Source organism: Muntiacus reevesi, chromosome 1 (assembly GCF_963930625.1).
Source record: "Muntiacus reevesi chromosome 1, mMunRee1.1, whole genome shotgun sequence".
In the NCBI taxonomy this organism is placed as follows: Eukaryota; Metazoa; Chordata; class Mammalia; order Artiodactyla; family Cervidae; genus Muntiacus; species Muntiacus reevesi.
This window is the reverse complement of record NC_089249.1, coordinates 226,534,306-226,553,197: the sequence shown is the minus strand read 5'-3', so window position 1 is coordinate 226,553,197 and position 18,892 is coordinate 226,534,306. Positions and strand designations below refer to the sequence as shown.

The window sequence follows — 18,892 nt, the reverse complement described above, 5'->3', positions numbered from 1 at the left end:
GACTCGGCTGAATCAGTTCCACCCTTGTTATTCCCACCCCCAAAGCCCACACTTTCTATTCAGATGGAATATCTGAGGGTTCCCCAGACATGCCTCCCCACCCTGGAGTATGCCTGACTGCTCTGCCTAGCTTGCCTTTTCTCATTTTGCTTTTTACCATCCTGCCCATCCCTCAAGATCCAACTCACATATTAATGCTTCATTAATCCTTGCCCCAGAAATTGATCTCTCTTATTCTTTCAAGCTCTGTTATCATTTTATATGCCTGTCATGGCCCTTTTTTAATTCTCCCCTGCACAATAAATATTTATGTGTCAGCTTTTTTCCCCCACCCAATTATATCACAAGTTTGTATGGCTCATAACTGTCTTGTAAATCCCAAGATTCTTCACAATAGGCTGATGGATGCTCACAGTGCATGTTGATGGAACTGAAGCCAAAACTCTCCATCCTCTGGGACATTGTGTATTATAGGAAATAAGTAAAATTGGGTGCAAAGTCATATAAAGCAGTGACAGACAAAGAACCAAAGAGTGCTATGTAGCTTTTGGTCCTTGGAATACACAGGGTTCTAAAGTAATTCCTGGCCAAGATGAAGATACTGAAACTCCCAAAGCACAAAAGAATCACTATCCTGATGTTGAAGAAAAACACGTGGCATAGACACAGAATTCCCCCTGGTTTGGGTTTTTATTCTAATTCCCTCCAGCCTGAGTAAACAGTGAAGAGTGCAAACACATGGTCTGTTTGTTTCCCACTTGTTTGTTTGAGTATAAGTATAAATTAAATTTACCTGGAGGTTCTAACTCTTCTCTTCTTGCTTTTTTTTGCCTCAGCCCTGGACCCGTCCAAAGATCCCTGCCTGAAGGTGAAATGCAGCCCTCACAAGGTGTGTGTGACCCAGGACTACCAGACCGCCCTGTGTGTCAGCCGCAAGCACCTGCTCCCCAGGTAAGCCAAGGGCTCCAAAGTGTTCTCCAGCCACCAGATCTGGGGTACCTGACCTCTGGCAGGGGGACAAGGGGGAGGCGGGAGACAGGTGTTTGATCTGTGTCTTATGTGGTACACAGTACATGCAGTCTTGCTGTGGTATGCATCTCAGTTCTCAAACACATTTGCAAAGAAAGTTAACCTTTTAATTTCCTTTGAATCAACTTTATCTGACTCTGAGCCCTCATCCAAGCAGATGAACAGAAAACCCCTTCCTGGTCATTGTGGGGGGCTGTTCCTCCTCCTTGGATGACCTCAGGATCCAGGAAGTTTCTCTTTAGTCTTCTGGTTGTCATAGACATCCACCCCATGATAATCCTTGAAGGTCCCTTGAAGTCAGAGTTGGGGGTTTATGTGCTTCAGTGCTCCATGGGATGTGGGAATCTTTGCCAGGCTGAGAGTCCTGGTTTGGGGTCCTGCTCCTCAAGACAGCCACACCAGTATTCCCCCTGAGAACGTGTCTTCCTGTTTCCTCAGGGCGAAGCCCCTGATGCCCCCTTCCCCAGCTCAGGGGGAAGTCTCTCCCTTCATCTTCAGGGGTGTGAAAGCCTCTGTCCTGTAGCCCCGCCCATTCTGAGCATCTCCTGAGCTTCGTGGTGGTTGTTTAATTGCCCAGTCATGTCTGACTCTCTGCAACACCATTCATTGCAGCACACCAGGCCTCCCTCTCCCTCACCATCTCCCGGAGTTTACCCAAGTTCATGTTCATTGCATCGGTGATGCCGTCCAGTCATCTCATCCTCTGGCGCTCTCTTCTCCTTCTGTGCTCAATCTTTCCCAGCACCAGGGACTTTTCCAATGAATTGTCTGTTTGCATCAGATGACCAAAATACTGGAGACTAGGTTTTTACAAATGAGCCTTTGAATTCAGGCTACTTCTGCCTTCAGTCCTTCAGAAATGCTTGAAGTAAGAAAACACACAGACACACACACACATGCACACACCCAACAGGCTTTCTTCAAGAATGGGGTTGGATGGGATGGGGGTGGGAGAAGGGTGATTTCAGTGCCATTCCCGCCGTTGTCCCTGTGCTGACCCTACAGTGGAGAGGTGCAGCAAGAGGCATTGGAGTTCCACAGGCTTAGATGTTATCACTTGGATTTGGCTACTTTCTCAGCCAGTTACCTGCACTGCACCGTAAACTTAGGCAAAGAAGAGTAGCTTTTCTGATAAATCTGCCTTGTTATAACTTTTGCCCTTTGGTTAGTTCCAATTTGACCCTAGGACCATGCAGAATGAGTCCCATCCCATCTCTTTAGTTCTTGAAGCCTGAGCAATGCTTGCCCCTGTGGCTGCTCCTTTGGGGCCATGCTTTTGAACATGTGTGGGGAGCTCCCATGCTCCGGCAGGCAGTCCAGCAGTGAAGCAGCACTTGGGGTGGCCTGATAGCACAGAGCAGAGCCCTCAACCCCTCTGGCCCTGCAAACCCAGCACCTGCAGCCTTAAACCTGGTCTCTGTAATCACCTAACAATAGTCAAGTTTTGTCTCCAGAAGACTGGGACTCAAGGTATTATAATATGCTTTGCTTTTCCCCCGTGTTCTCACTGGAATTAAAGCCAGATCTCACCCCTGAACCCTATCTAGCAAATGCCAGGCATTGTGCTCAGAACCTATATCCTTGAATTCCTCCAACGATTTTGTCAAGTTGGTGCTTATTTTTGTCTTCGTTCTAAAAATGAGAGAACTGAGGCAGAGAGAGGAGTTGGTCATTTGCTTGTATAGTTAGTAAGCCGCAGCTGTGTCGGAAACTGTCGAGCTCCAAAGCTTATGTTTTTCGTCAGTACGATGCATTGGACACATAATTTGATCTGTTTTGTCTATCCACTCATTCCTTGTCATTTAGCAAAAAGGTATTAGGTACCTACTATGTGCCAGGCCTGTGTTAGGCCTTGAGGCTGCAGAGGTAAATAAGAGACCCTATTTCTACTCTCAAGGAAAATCTAGATCACTGCAGAGTGGGATGTGAAAAACAGTTTTTTTTGCTGCTGTTCTTCAAAAGTCCTTCTAAGGCATATGTACCCTAAGAAAGCTCTCCTAGATTCTCCTGCCACACACGACTTCTTCATTCTCTGAAGGACAAACAGTGTGGTCTCTTTTGCTGCAAATACCAACTACTCCTTGCAATAGGGTTGTGTTGTTCAACCTTCTGGTTTTATGTGTGTGTGTGTGTAACATGGACAGTCCATTCCCTGTTTCCTCCTGGAATATAGCCCTGTCTGTAAGTCCCAGACAAGAGACTTTTTGTTATGAGCTCAAATCTGCTTGAGACAGAGGCAGCAACCTCACTGGTATTCAGGCACATCTAGGTGCAAATGGCACTTTTCTGGGCATGCCATGTTTCTGTTTGGAAACACCACCACTTTTTTGCTTGTGTTGAAAGTGTTCTCCTCATCTCTGGCATCTCTTGGTGGCTACAGAGTTACAGTGGCTAAGATTTGGGAATAAGACCATTCTAGGCTTCATTCCCAGGCTGGCTACTTTCTAGCTGTGTGACCTGGGCAAGTTACTTGACCTTTCTGAATCTGGGCTTTCTCCACTCTAGCTTGGGTTTAAAGAAAGTATTTATCCCCTTCCTCTTTGCCGTTTGCTGGGATACATCCTTTAGTAATTCTTGCAGAGAGGGTCTATGGGTGGTAAGTTTTACTAATCCTTGTATAAAACGTTTTGTGTGTATTTTTTGGTGAGAGCTCAGAAAGACAGCGGTACATAGTTTAGTGTCACATAATGACAACTAGTCTTACGGTGACTACAACAGTTGCGGTAATAGATATTACTATTGTCTGATTCATTCTGGAAGGCCAGGCAGAAAACCCCTCATTTGCATGCTCCTGAGAATAAGTAGCTCACTCCAGGCGCCCTGCCCACTGTCTTGTTCTGGCCTTTGGATTTCCTGCCCACGGAAGCCTGCTGCCCGCTTTGTGATTCACGGCAGGCGAGGAGGTGGACAAAAACTGCATTTCTGATGATAGGTATCATTCATTGACTGGAAAAGCAGCCCAAAGAGGAGGCTCTGACTGAGGGGCATGCTACATCCTCCTCAGGACTGGGGAGGTGGCCGTGTCCAGGGGGTGCTCTGTGGTGGTGTTCTCTGCAATTGTACCTGCCTCCCCTCCCCTCTGGAGGCTGAATTACTCAGCCCTTATCAGCCCAGTGCACACCTCTTCTTGGGTCTTGGACATCTTCCTGGATGAAACATCTGTCCTTCCACATTATACTTCAGGGATCCCCTCTGACCAGGGAGGCCGTGTTGACAACTCTTATTTATTCATCAATCAGGGAAGTCATCTTTCTCTCTGTGAAACATCTGTAGGCAATCCCGTCAGGCAGTCTGGCCTCTGCAGCAGCTCAAGGGGTAAATCCCGCCCGCCAGACAGTCAGGACCATGCACACATGGAGAGGCGGCTGGTCGGCCTGGGGCTGCTTGTGAGGCGGCGGACTTGGGTTGTCTTTGCAAGCAAGTTGAGATGGGAGGACTGTAAGCCCTTCCACAAGAGAAATTCACTAGCTTTCTTTGCCCTTGGAGACTGAGTGGAGACGCGGTTTGACACACACATTTGTGACCACCTGCTGTCAGGGTGGCTGGACAAGCAATTTCAGTGCAAACACTCCCTCAGTGTTAGAATGGTATTGGGCTTGTGGCTGGTTTCATTGAGAGACTTCAGCTAAACTCAGATTCTCTTTGGAAATTCTGCATTTTATCTCTTCCTGCTGTTGAGCTGTATTGAGTAGGGTGGGGAGAGGGTTAATTCTTGGTAGCATGTTCATCTTTTAGGTGCTCTAAGAGGGCTATTGATGCACTTAAGAGCAGGGGGAAGGAAACCTGGGGTCACGAAAGCTTCCCTTAGGTGACTTTTTCTTAACATTCTAATTTATTTTTGATATTACGGTAATTGAGGCTCATTACAGAAAACACTGAAAAATATAGACAAATAAAAAGAAACAGGAAACAAGCCATGGTCATAGAATCTAAAAATAGTAATTAAAATAATCCAGCACATTGCTTTCCATTCTTTCCTCTACTTTTGTCCATTGATTTGTTTTTGTCAAAACTTGCTTATCGAGTGGTGTTTATTCTGTATATAGCAATTTGCATTGGGTTCTCTTCAATTGATATTTACAGATAAGTATTTTATGATACCACAGCACTTTACAGATATAAATCTTAGTGATTATATAATGTACAATACTAAAAATAACTTGAAATGGATCACAGACCTAAATATAAGAGTCGAGATGATAAAGCTTTTAGAAGGAAGCAAGAGTAGTAACCTTGGGATTGATAAAGATTTCTTAAACAGAGCACAAAGAAACCATGAACTATAAATGCCAGAAAAAAAAGAGAAAATCACCAAATTGGATTTCATCAAAAGTGAAAACTTTGATCTTCAAAAGACACTGTTAGACTAATAAAAGGACAAGCCACACTGGGAGGAAATATTTGCAAAACATATGTCCAACAAAAGATTTGTTTCTAGAATATGTAATGAAAGCATATGTCCATGTAAAGGCTGACTCACAAATGTTCATAGCAGCTTTACTTGTAATAGCTAAGAGCTGGAAACAGCCCAAACGTTCAAACAGGTGAACAGATAACAAGTTGGGGTATATTCATTTCAATGGAGTAATATTCAACAATGAAAAAAGAGAATAAGCTATTGATACATGCTACAGAATGGATGAATCTCATAATAATTTTGCTGAGTGACAGAGGACAAAAAATGTGAATTGTTTGATTTTTGTTTATATGGCATTGTGGTGGATATAAGCTAACCATTGGTGACAGCAGATCATGGTTTGTTTTGGGGAGTAGGTCATTGGGGTGCCTGAGCAGTCTTTAATGTTTGATAATGCAAAGTGGACCTTGGGGAAACAGTTAAGTCAAATTCTGATCTTAGGTGCCAAAGATCCTATTGGCAAATCAGTTTAGGGAAGAAGAGTTTTTAGTACAGCTGTGTGTTACTCTTTCTAACTTAAGTTTTAAAAATACTCTCAGCTCTTCCTAAAGAGAATACCCTCTTAGGGTATGATTGATGAAGAAATGGACAGAAAGTCATACTACCTGCAGAGGGATCTGCTCTCAGGAATTCACTGCCAGTGGGATGGCTCATTCTGATTTATTGTTCTGGGTGGGCGAGAGATGGGGAGGGCTTCTCCCTACAGAGCGCTGAACATTGATTTTGCCTCTCTGTTGCCATTGATTTTCATTTGGAGAATGGAAAATTGAAGCATTTGTTTTAAATCTTCCAGACAAGCTGCATTCTCAAATTCTGCACGTGCATCGTGAGTGACAGGGAAGGATGTCAGGGTGGGACTCTCAATGTCTGAGTGTACCCTTGGAAGCCTTCTGGGAGCAGTGGGAACTAATCTGTTTTTAAATACGGAGCCAACAGCTGGTCTTCCCAGTGGGCCAGGCCCCTCTAACGTAATGGCCCTTTATCTCTACTTCCTAATTAACTGGAATAACAACGAATTCTCGGCACCAGTGAAGAATTCAGATCCAGTTGAGGCTGGCAGTGCAGTGGACCAATCTGAGAGCTCTCTGTCTTTTATGTGAACTTGAAAAACAGAATCAAAGTATCTGAGGTCAGAGAGAAGTACATCACAGGATGTGCCTCAAATACCAAACTCTCAGAGGATATTTGAAAGGATGACGGTTATTTCATCTCAGTTTTGTTTTACAACAAAGCACTGCCTCCTGCTACAGGGCCTTTGAACGGGTTGATTATACACACACGTGTCTGTCTCAGTTTGGGAGACACACAGCCACGTGGAAGGCAGGTGATTCCTTGGTATCTGAATGGCGTTCTGGTGCTTCACAATTCCAGGCATTGTTTCCAGTTACCAAAGTGTAATCATGCCCACATTCCTTACTATAATTTTGTATGTATGCCACTCATGCCCTTTCTCCGAGGGGCCTACGAATTGCCTTGTGTTCTATGCTAGCCTTGAGGGATCTTTGTTTGCCATGTTGTCTAGGTAGGGTGCTAATGAGGGCTTGATGCTGTTTCTAGGCTATTTGTGGGATACGTGCAGTGGAGTTTTGAGTGTGGGCCCACTTCTGAATCAGTCACCTTTCTAAACAGAAAACCTACCACTGTGGTCTGTTGTTTTGCAAATCCCTTGCCGTGGGTGCTGAAGAAAACAGAGAGAGAGTGGTTGGCCCCAGAGCTGCCACTTGCTGGCCACCTACTGTTAACCGACCAGGGTTCTTGGCCTTCCCAATCAGAAATTGACTAGAGGCCAGACAAGAAACTCAGGCAGAGCTTTACTGGGGCCTCTACTGTAGCAGGAGGGAGCAAAAATAAAACAGTTTCCCTTGCTTGTTCCTTACATGAGGTGAAGGTAGGGGTATGTCCAGGGGACATGTCCAGGGCTCAGGCCAGAGGGGTGGCTTAGGTGGTTTGCCCACCCCTTGGGTGGTGGTGTGTGCAGGGCGCATGTGCAGTAAGTACCCTGCTTTCACTGCCGACACCCTGTTTTTGCTCCAGGCACTTCAAAAGTGGCAGTTGAGTTTTTTGGTCTCTTGGTATCTTTCTCATCCAGAATTTGCCCCAACTGCACATGCCCAGGGTTATTTTTAGTCCCTACAGTTTCTTTGTATGTCATTGCTGGAGGAGAGATGTGTCCGGGTGCAAGCACTGCAGCAAGAGTCCCAGGTCCCAGCCTGTCTCACTCCTGTGTTCAGCTCCCTGAGCAGAAGCGCCCTTATGGATTTCCCAAAGGGCTCTGTAGGTCTGTATTATGATCCCATTTTACAGATGGGATTGTTGAGTTTCCGTCAATAACTCCCTTGGTTGCACAGGGCCGTAATGGGCAGATTTGGAACCAGGATGGAGGGACACAGCCCCCTCTGCTGTGGAGCCATGGTATGAGCTCTAACTGGCTAGTGCACTTTTGCCTGCAGTGCTGTGGCCCAGGAGTTGATCTGTTCCTAATCCTAGATCCCCTCCACACACACGCCTGGGAACTTCGCTCCTGAGTCTTTCCCCTTGTAGAGGAGTTGGTGGGGTGCTTGGCTATTAACCCCATTTCCTTCTTTCTATGCCAAAAGCAGTAATTCTGGATTCGTCTTTCCTCTCTGTGGTTTTTCCAAAAGCAATCATTCAAACTACATGTCACTTAAATACAGAGATATTTAATGACTTTAAACCAAAGCTGTTTTTTCAAAGGAAAGAAGTACCATATGCCTCCACCCCTGAGGACCCAGATGCTTCTGAGGGCTTCACTAAGCAAGACTGAACAACTCATGCAAGCCAGTTAGCTTCTCTCCCCCTTTGTTTTCCTCTCTGAAGCAGAAGGTATTGATTAGATGCACTTGAGGACCAAAGCAGCAGAGCTAAAAATAATTCATAATGGAGATGAGAATCATCATGTGGAATCTGTAGTTTCTTGGAGCCAGGAGAGGAGTGAGAGGGAGACCTTTACATTGGAAGGCAGATTCACTAGGCAAGTTTCATAAATACATTAAAAATACATAAAAATCACATCTGCCAGGAAAATGTCCCAGACCCATATCTTGCCCTGCCTTGGTTTCCTTTCATTTCTTTTTTTTTTTTAAACCACACTGCCGGTGCCAAAGCAGCGTTATGTCTGAAGACAGGGTGGATGAGGGCAGGGTTACTTGGTGAGGCCTCTCAGTCAGTCTCATGGTCTCCTGCCTGACTGGGCAGTTTCTGGGTGTAGCTCTCAGGGACTGGATCCTCTGCCCTGCGAGAATCCCCTCTAGCACCCTCTGCCAGCCTGCCATCCCCACCTCCTGGCTGCACTGCTAGAGAGGGCAGTTCAGTTCTAGTGGATCCAAACCAAAGGAGCCTTGTCTCTTCTCTCTCTTTCTGATGCTGATTCTATCTGGAGGAGATGGAAAATATTTTATGGTGGAATTCTCTGAAGACACACGTGCCCAGATGCAAGGCTGCTGGAGAGCTAGTGAGCCAAGCGTGTGTGGAGATGGAGTGGCTGTTGACAGGGACTGATGGAGCGTGGCTCTCTCATCCCCTCCCTGTCTCTGCCGTTGTTTTGCAATTGATAAGTTGTGTCCGACTCTTTGCGACCCCACGGACGGTGGCAGGCCAGGCTTTCCTGTCCTTTACCATCTCCTGGAGTTTGCTCACACTCATGTCCATTGAGTCAGTGATGCCATCCAATTATCTCATTCTGTGTTGTTCCCTTGTCCTCAGTCTTTCCCTGCATCAGAGTTTTTTCTAGTGAGTTGGCTCTTTTCATCAGGTGGCCAAAGTATTGGAGCCCTCAGTGTCAGTCCTTCCAATGAATATTCAGGGTTGATTTCCTTTGGGATTGACTGGTTTGATCTTCTTCCTGTCCAGGGGACTCTCAAGGGTCTTCTCCAGCACCACAGTTCAAAAGTATCAGTTCTTCGGTGTTCAGCCTTTTTTATGATCCAACTCTCACATCCACACATGACTACTAGAAAAGTCATAGCTTTGACTATATGGACCTTTTCAGCAAAGTAATGTCTCTGCTTTTTAATATGCTGCCTAGGTTTGTCATAGCTTTGTTAGAAAGCATTAAGCGTGCCTCCCTGCTCTGTAGTTCTGCCCCAGATCACTGGGCTGCAGTTGCTGTGCTCCTTGGTGTTCTTACATATTAAGGAATGCATGGTGTTGGTTTAGTCACGAAGTCACATAGAGTAACACATTTCGTGCATCGAATTGAGATGGATTAGAAAAAAGGAGGTTGAGGTGGGTGTGCTTGATTTGGAGAGGTCACGGCGAGGTGTGATTTCCATCGGGGCTCAGGGTGTGCTGACTGGCACACAGGTGTGAGTTGTCATATCAGCCTGCCCGTTCCACCCTTAAACAAGAGGCAGCAGACACGCCTAAGGCACCGGAGACTCATGGCAGGTGTGTGTCGCCTGCCCGTTCTTGGCCGCTTTCCAGGGTCTGGAGAGAGCAGTGCCCTGTGTCCAAGGGAGCAAGGTCAGCGGGGCCTCAGGACACAGCATCTTCTTTTATAGAATCGGTCAGGCTGGTTTTCCCACTGTCACTTACTTCTGTTTTAGGTTTTTTAAACTTCTTTCCTTCGCCTTTGTTATTAATAAATCTACTGTGGCCTGAAACTCATCAAGATCACAACTCACAGGTTTCTAGTTTAAACATTTTATATCAGATTAATTCAACCAGTGAACCATGAAAGACGTTCTTTATGGATATCAGGGACCAGACTAGGGCCCATCTGGGGCACTGACCATGAGGGTTCTGGGGCCAGAAAATGGACTCGGGGTGATTTAGATGGGTGTCTGAGGCTATCTTTAGATGTACTTTTGTTTTAAATAGAATGTTCTCAAGCTAATGTCCTGTCTTTAATGTTCCTCACAGAGGGGATGGGCAGTCGGCAAGGCCTTCCACGCACAGAGGGACAGGAGAGATGAAAGTTAATTGGTTTGAGGACCTTGGTACCTTTCCAAGGCACACTCTTAAGTGATATTTTTCACGGGTACACATTGAAATGAATGTGTTTGTCTTACTGAGACGTGAAAGGCCCCTCTTCCAGCCTGTCTTGTCTGTCCGTGGTCTTGCTGCAACCTGGGTGCTAGGCGCCCTGCTTCCCACTCAGCTGACTTGAGGGCGAGGCAGGAGGCTCTGGCTCAAACCTCACGGCTCTGAAGATTCCCAAGTGGAGGGCCAAGTGACAGGGCTCCCCTCTGGCCTGGAGCTAGTGTCCTTTTCTTTTCAGGCACCAGGGAGGTATCTGTGAAGGTGATGGTGATGAAGGGATTTCGGGCTTGAGCCCCTCCTGTCGGCAGGACTGTCTCTCAGAAAGGGGCTTCTGCACACTGGCAATGGTGTGTTGCTGCTGCTCTTCAGCCCGTCAGTCATGTTGGACTCCTTGCGACCCCATGGACTGTAGCCTGCCAGGCTCCTCTGTCCATGGGATTTCCCACGCAAGAATACTGGAGTGGGTTGCCATTTTCTTCCCCAGGGGATCTTCCCAACCCAGGGATTGAACCCACATCTCCTGCTTGGCAGGCGGGTTCTTTACCACTGAGTTGCCTGTGAAGACCTGGTAATGGTGGGTTAGAGGTCATTAATCCCGATTCCATGAAATTGGAGTCTGTGACAATTTCTTTAACAAGTATTTACGGTGCTTTTCACTTGCCAGACTCTGTTTGGAATTCTGTGATGAATAGACACAGTCTACCCTTGTGGAGATTAAAGTCTACTGGAAAAGACAGGTACAAAGGAAGTATATAAATTGTGCTAGGTATTAAGTAGGCTAACAGCAGGGTACCATAAGAGAGAATCACTTTAGGTTGGTTGAAGGGGATGAAAGGTGTAAGGTGCCAGCTGGGGAGAAGGTACAGAGCAGGAATAAGAGGTCTTGGAGAGCGGAACAGCCTTTGCAAAGGCCTTGGCTCAGAGAAGGGGAAGGGCCTTGGTGTCCTAGAGGAAGTAAGAGGAGAGAGGCCTGGGCTGCAGAACGGCGATGACAGAGGGGGCCTGACTATGAGCACCTGAGGAGGGAGGCAGGGACAGGGCGTACAGAGCTTTGAAGGCCACAGACAGGGTCGGCTCTCAGGCCGGGTGTGAAAAGAACTTTTATGTGGCTTTACTCAAGAGAGGGAAATAGTGTTGTAGCTTAGGATGGACTGAGTTTTTAAATTACTTTTTAATTATAGTTTATTGCAGAAGCTTTCAAGAAAGCATCAGAATAAAACTACAATTGTTTAAGAATTGAAGAAAATTTTAAAGGACCATTGTTAAAGATCTGGTCAATTTTGTTTATTATTGACAAGAAAATGTGGACTGAATTTTCTTGAATTCTTATTCTTAAAGCCAGATTGTGTGCTATGTGAGAAGAGCTGGAAGACTCTAGGTGTGAGTGTGTGTGTGTGTGTGTGTGTGTGTGTGTGTGTGTGCGTGCGCTTCCCTCATTGGAGCTTGTAGCCTAGGGGAGTAGGAACACAGATGCATATAGTCTAGGCTAGCAGATCAAAATCCTATAAACTAAAGTTAAAATTTCAAGAAGGGAGCAGCCACTCACAGCTGCAGTTGGGGCTGGGCCAGGGGTAGAAGGCAGGGAAGGGGCAGCACGCACCAGTGGTATTTACCATTTTCCTAGGAGTTTGAGAGTGAGTGGAGACTCTGGCTCAGAAACTTTGTGACTTACTCAATCCTATACAACCTTTATGTGGCAGAGATGGGGGACCAGGGCAAGGCTACTCGAAGCCCATCTTCTGTATAAGGGCCTCTTAGACTTCCAGACACTTCCCTACACGCAGTCTGCATTTTCTCATCAGAGGATGACTTTAAAATGGTGGAACGTAGTAGGTGTTCAATGAAAGTTAGCCTCTCATCTGATCCTCCAGATGCTCAAGGAACCAGCAGGTGGGGTGATGGTTCTTGCTAGGCTCATGTGAGTTCACATCTGCCAAGGCCTTACTGTTTGTCATGTGGGGGTTGGTGTCAGTTGTCATGGTTAGTGAGTACCCTACCAAAAGAGTATATCTTTTACCCCCACTCCACCCTGATCATGCTCATCCCACTGACTCATAATACCTAGTTCCCTCTGGAGTGTAACTCCAGGTCTTCACACCCTGCAGGTATTCGCAACATACTTCATGGATGAATGAATCAGTTAAGTCACGAAAGGAGCTGGAGGTGCAGGGCCAGGCTGATGGACTTACTTAGGAGCTCTGATGGGTCAGCCAACTTGCACAGTGATGCTGCTGGTGAGGGTTAAGGCCCTTCATATCATGAGGGCAGGAGTGTATCGTATTTCCCTTTATCTTCTGCATAGCACCTACCACATTCCTAGACACCCAGAAAATACTAAGAAGTGCCTGTGAAACCCCATGGGGACCCTGGAGGTAACCTGTATGTCACTGTGGTGTGGAAGCAGCCCTATTCTTGGGGGAGGCATCATACCCTGACTCTGCTCCCTGCCCTGACTGGCTGGCTGGCGGCTTCCTTAGAGCCCACCCTCTCTCTGTGCTGTGTGACTAGATATATCTGAAGGTCAACCATCCTCTGGAGCCACAGACTTGGCCTTGTTGATGGTCAGGTATCATCCATCTCAACTACCCCTTGGGTCTCAGAGCTGGAGGTCTGTGTTTGCTGAGGACTGCAGAATGGCCTTTGGATCTACCTTCAGGAAGAAAAAGGAGAAGGGCACCTACTGGGGATGCAGTCTGCCAGCCATCATAGGCCAAGCCTGCATAGCTTTCGACAACTCCATTGTGGTTCTTGGTGACTGGCCTAAGTTCACTGTCTTGCTTCATCCAGGAGGCTTGCAGGCTCCAGAATCTCCTACGTCTGAGGTCTGCCTCTGCTCCTTGGCCCTTGAGATTGGCCCTTCCTGTCCTTGAGAGTAAACTAGGGGAGAACTACTCCAACCTAAGGTGCCCACTCAGCCAGTAAGAAACTTGGGAAGACAGCAGGTAGCAGTCTTGAAGGTCCATCCTCTGTCCTGGGGAGAAGCGTGGTGCCAGGAGGCTGAGTGAGGAACTTCCCACCCCAAGGGAAGGGGTTTAGTCCACAGCTGCTGCTGTCTGCCCCCCATGTGAGCTCACAGAGTACCTGCAAACTGACTGGCACATATTGGAGTGACACTTGATTTCCTGCTCATATACTTGCTCTCTAACTTCAACAATTTTTCCATGTGCCATTTTTTTTTTTTTAACTTCATGTTATGGGGTGAAATTGGCTTGGTGCTCTTAAAGGCTCTGCTGATTACCTGTGGACCTTTGGTGGTGAATCTAAGCACTTTACTCTGCAAATCTTGGTAGCTATCTTCAGAACAGAGGGTTGGGATAACGGACCAATGCTTCCTGCAGGGTGCAAATTGGTACAACATTTCCAGTGGGTATTTTGGCCTCATTGGCCCCTTGGTTCCATTTTGGACACCTTATCTCATGGAAGCAAATACAGATACATGTATATATTTAAGGATGTTCAGTGTACTTGACTACAATATGAAAGAAATAGAAACAACCTCCTCATTATCCATCATATATAAGGATGCTTACAGAAATCAGAGTGTGCCTTTTTTAGAATCCCCTTCCTCCAGATGACCTCTGCTTGAATTCTTGTGGTACTGGGACCCTCCATCCCAAACCTTCTGAGATGGAACCTCTGTCCTTGGACAGTTCTCACTGTGTAAGATGTCTTCCTTGTACTGAGTCAGAGGTTTTCTGTTAGTAACCTCTATACATTGGTCCAGGTTCTGCTCTGGAGTAGCATTTGGACACAGGGTTACTGCTCTCTGTGCCGACACATCCTTGAGCATCTTTTCTGTATGTGGGAGGAGCTGGGGGCCTCAGTGAGCACAGTCCAAAGTAGCCAGTGATAAAGGGCTGTGGGGCATCAGCAATGGACTGGGGACAAAGGCCATGGGACAGATGTGCTTGAGGGGAGGGAAGGGGCTGTTTGAGACATCTTCTAGGAGGGTGGCTGTGGAGCTGGTCCTTGGGAAAAGGTGAGAGGAACCTGGAAGGAGAAGGTGTTGGGAAAGCGCAAGCCCAAGGGAACCAGGCTTCATCCTTGGCCTCCCCACCCAGAAAACCCCCTACCAGTGAGGGCTGCTGCAGAGGTGAGGAGTTGGTCAGTGGCTCCAGCCTTGGCTTGGAGAAAGCTTTCAGATCAAGTGAAAGTTACAATGTGGATGTGACTGTGCTTGTATTCTGCAGTACTGGTGGTGAGTGGTGTCGTGTTGATAGTTTGCAGATATTGGTGCTCCGCTGAACCTCCTTGGATCCATGTCTCTATCAGCTTCCAGCCTGCCTCCTGTTGTTCAGTCTCTAGTCATGTCTGACTCTTTGCAACCCCATGAACTGTAGCACGTCAGGCTTCCCTGTCCTTCACTGTCTCCTGGGGTTTGCTCAAACTCACGTCCCTTAAGTCAGTGATGCCATCCAACCGTCTTGTCCTCTTGTTATCCCCTTCTCCTCCTGCCCTCAATCTTTCCCAGCATCAGGGTCTTTTCCAATGGGTCGGCTCTTTGCATCAGGTGGCCAAAGTATTGGAACTTCAGCTTCAGCTCTGGGCCTGACCTAAAGAGGCAACGTCTCTAATGCCATCTACCCTCCTCTGTTTAATTTTGCTGACTTATTCTTCCTATAGTAGGTCATATGTAGCCCTCCCACAATGGGCTTTGTTGCTGGCGACTGGAAAACAAATGTGGCTATTCCTTCCCTTGTGCACATGTCCCATAATAATGAATCGCCTCCCAGGAATGTAAGAATGTATTTTCAAAGATGACATCACAGAGCCAGTGACGGAATTGCATGTACCTGCACTCAGCCTGTGTGCACACCTGAGCTCACACACACTTAGCTGGAAGCTGTGGTAGCAAAACCCTCAGTACTTCTGCTCCCTCCTGCAGAGAGGGAGGATCAGGAATGCTCAGGGAGGGAGGCAGTGGAAATTATCAGCCCTAGGTTTACTTGTGTAACATTTGATTTTTTTCTCAATTAGTGTGTCCATTGCTAAAAGATTTCCTCTAAGGTCTCAGGACTAGAAAGGGACCTTGCTTTCTTGGACCAGCAAACAAAGACAATCAGCAAACAAGAAATCAAATGGGGATGCCAAAGGTCTGTGGGTAATAGTGACAGTTTCTCTTCTGCTCCCTTTTAGGGAGAAATGAATTTTTAAAACAGTACACTGCTATCCATTATCCTAAGGGAATAAAGGAAGCCTAACTGTTCACTTACATTTCCCTAATAGCTGCTATTACACTGCTGGCTTAGCACTTTTCATTAACAAAGCAGAATTTTAGCTGTGGCCTGTAAATGTCTCTCTGTATATGTGTGTGTGTGTGTGTGTGAGCACATGTGCACAGACTGCACGGACTGGTTTTGCACGCAGGCCTCAGTGGCCAAGCTCTTCAGCAAGCTGAACTCTGAATTAAAACCCCACTTTTTCTGCCTCCCAGCCCCTGGTGCCACTGGCCATGCTCTGTTGTTCGTCTTAATGGAAGGTGACTGCAGACAGAGTCTCTGAGCACTTAGTGGAATTTACATAATCACATCCGCCCACTAATCCTCATGATCTGGTCAGGAGACGCTTGAGGGCATTGTGAGTTTAGGTTTGATGAGGATCCCTGGACATATCTGTTTGGTTTCAAATATAAGGAAACCTTGATTCACGTAATGTGCAGAAATGGGAGGACACCAGAGATCTGGGTTTATAATCTGGCAACTTCCTTTCCTTTTGGCCTTTAGCCATTGGCCCACAAACTGCTCCTGACACTCTTAAATGTAGAATGGCCTGAGGGTGGTGATGTGGGTCCTGAAATAAATAGCGAATGTCTTGCCGTCAGAAATTTTCTTGAGCAAGTCAGCAGTCTGTGAGACTCTGGGCTTCCCTAGTGGCTCAGTGGTAAAGAATCCGCCTGCCAAGCAGATGTGGTTTCAATCCCTGGAGAAGGGAATGGCAACCCACTCCAGTATTCTTTCCTGGAGAATTCCATGGGCAGAGACTCTTTACTGTCTCAAGATGTGAGTAAGAATAAAAACAGTTAAGGTAACACCTATCCCAAATAAATTCAGTCATTCGGAAAAATTAAATATCATTATGTTTACAAAGGATTGTTATATGTAATATGTGTTTTAGGAAGTACATTTAACACAATGCTAGTATTATCTTTGAATTCTTTACCCAGTTACTGGCACATAGTAGGTATATTGGGTTTCCCTGGTAGGTTGGTCAGTAAAGAATGTCTGCAATGTGGGAGACCTGGGTTCGATCCCTGGGTTGGGAAGATCCCCTGGAGGAGGGCATGGCAACCCACTCCGGTATTCTTGCCTGGAGAATCCCCATGGATAGAGGAGCCTGGCAGGCTACAGTCCATGGGGTCACAAACATTTGGACAAGACTGAATGACTAAGCATGGTGCAGCGCAGTATGTTTGTTATGAATGTTTAGTAAATAGACTGTCTCCAGGATCCTAATCACCTTTGGAATAATTATACCTTCAGCTTTGATAGCTTTTCTTAAATAGTCCCTGAAAATACAGTAATGTGGAAACTTAGTTCAAATAGATCTGACCTGTTGGTCTTCACTAGAATCTTTGAGTATTCCCCGATGCTTTTATGCAGATGAACCTCCTTTATTCAGCCCTCCTTCCTGCACCTGAAAGATCTTTCTTCTGTTTCAATCACCTTGGCTTTTTCAAACATTACTGGAGAGATGCAGGGCTGGCAGTGAGGGGTTGGCTTGACAAAATGCATTTCTTTAAAATTTTTGAAAATGCCATCCATGTTTAGATTTTGAACAGATTAAACCAGCAATACCTGGTCTAGAGTCAAATACCAGACATATGGAGTAACAAAGCTGAAGTTTCCTTTCTCATACCCTCAGTCCCATTTGGCCGAGGGTGTGTTCCCTGGTATGTGCCCTCTTAACGCATTTTAAGCTTTTTTCTACATGCACATACAATGTTTTTGGAAACTCTCCTCTGGCTATTGAATCTTGTCATCTTTGAAGGTTAGATGCTTTTCCAGCTGCCTGGGCCATTACACAGTTCAGGTGAAAGGCAGGTCACAGAGGCTCAAGTTGAAATGAATTGCAGACCAGAGGTTGACATTCACACTCACACAGAGATGTTCCTGCTTTTGGAATTGCATCCATAAGAGCCACATGTCTTTTTGGTGGCCCTAAAAACTTTAAAAATACATACTTTTCCTATGGGTTTGAAGGTGCTTTAGTAAGCTGATGTGGTGGTGGCTTGGGAGTATGCCAGGGCATTGAGGGCTTTCTGTTGATTCTGGCACCTGCTGTCTCTTCTAATGCATTTGAGCCTTGACCTGGGAGATTATCACATGCTCAGCCTCCTTACTGGGGCCAAGCAAGGTGGAATGAAGCCACACAGGGTGCTGCTTATCTTGAGTGATGTGCAGGCTTGAATCAGTGAATTAGTAGGTGCTTCTCCCTGACGACCAGGGTCCACCTTGTGGTCTTGGTCCTTCCCATCCAGTAGGTCTGCTTTGCTCACAAATTCTCCCTGGCTCACTCCTCACACTTTTCCCCATTTCTACCATCACTTTTCTCCTCCTTGGAGCTGCTGGCAGGTGTGAATGTGACAGTTCATGTGAAGGGCCTGGAACATTGTGAGGGCTCAGAACATGTTACTTACTCTTACTGATAGTAATAATAGTACCAGCAGAATAATAAGGCCTCAATAAATGTTTAGCTGCTATGATCATTATTATACATTTGCCCTTTAAAATTTTAAGCTTCTGTAAACAGCTTGTGTTTGCACCATATGAGTTCCTGGTGGTGCTTACAACACTCCAAGGCGCTTAACAGTTACTCCACAGAGACTGGGCATTTTTTCCACAGTTCTCTAATAGGCATCTGTTTATTAGGAAACCTGAACTCTCTCTGGACAGGATCTTATATCTGGGACCTTCTTCATTTGGGAAAGAGACTCCTGAGCCCACAGATACCAGGATGTAGCGTGTCTCACGTGGGAGTCTGTCTCTCTCACAAAGCAGCTTTTGAAATGACACAAGCCATTATACTCCTCTTGTGTCATTTTATGACTTAGTATAATGACTCAAATAACCCTAACAACGGAGGAATTATAGCTTCATTTTACAGGACAGATTATTTCAATGGTAAACATATTTTCCCTTTTAATTAGCATTCATTATTTTGTCTCTGGTTCAACATAGTCACCATATCAACTATCTGAGTATCTTCCATCCTTGTTTCAGAAGCAATTAGTTCTGATTTTGCAAACAAGTTCAATCTTGGTTTTCAATGGGCAGTTTGATATTAACATGAAAATAAGATGCAGTGATCCTGGCTGCCAGCGAACAGACACTGTGAACACTGGAAAGGATTCGCTCCTGGGTGGGTTCTCCAGGCCTCTGAGCTGACAGGTCTGCCATAGAGATTTGATGAGAGAACAAAGACAGGTCAGAGAAGAAGGGGCTGGGA

General features: G+C 46.2%; 1 protein-coding gene across 1 annotated transcript in view; it reads left to right on the top strand.

The window, feature by feature from the left end:
- Positions 1 to 18,892, top strand: part of SPOCK1 (SPARC (osteonectin), cwcv and kazal like domains proteoglycan 1) — a 564,419-nt gene that overhangs the window by 367,689 nt on the left and 177,838 nt on the right. The window contains exon 4 of the mRNA XM_065918592.1: positions 837 to 951. Coding sequence (XP_065774664.1) covers positions 837 to 951 — 115 coding nt within the window. The remainder of the gene's footprint in view (positions 1 to 836; positions 952 to 18,892) is intronic.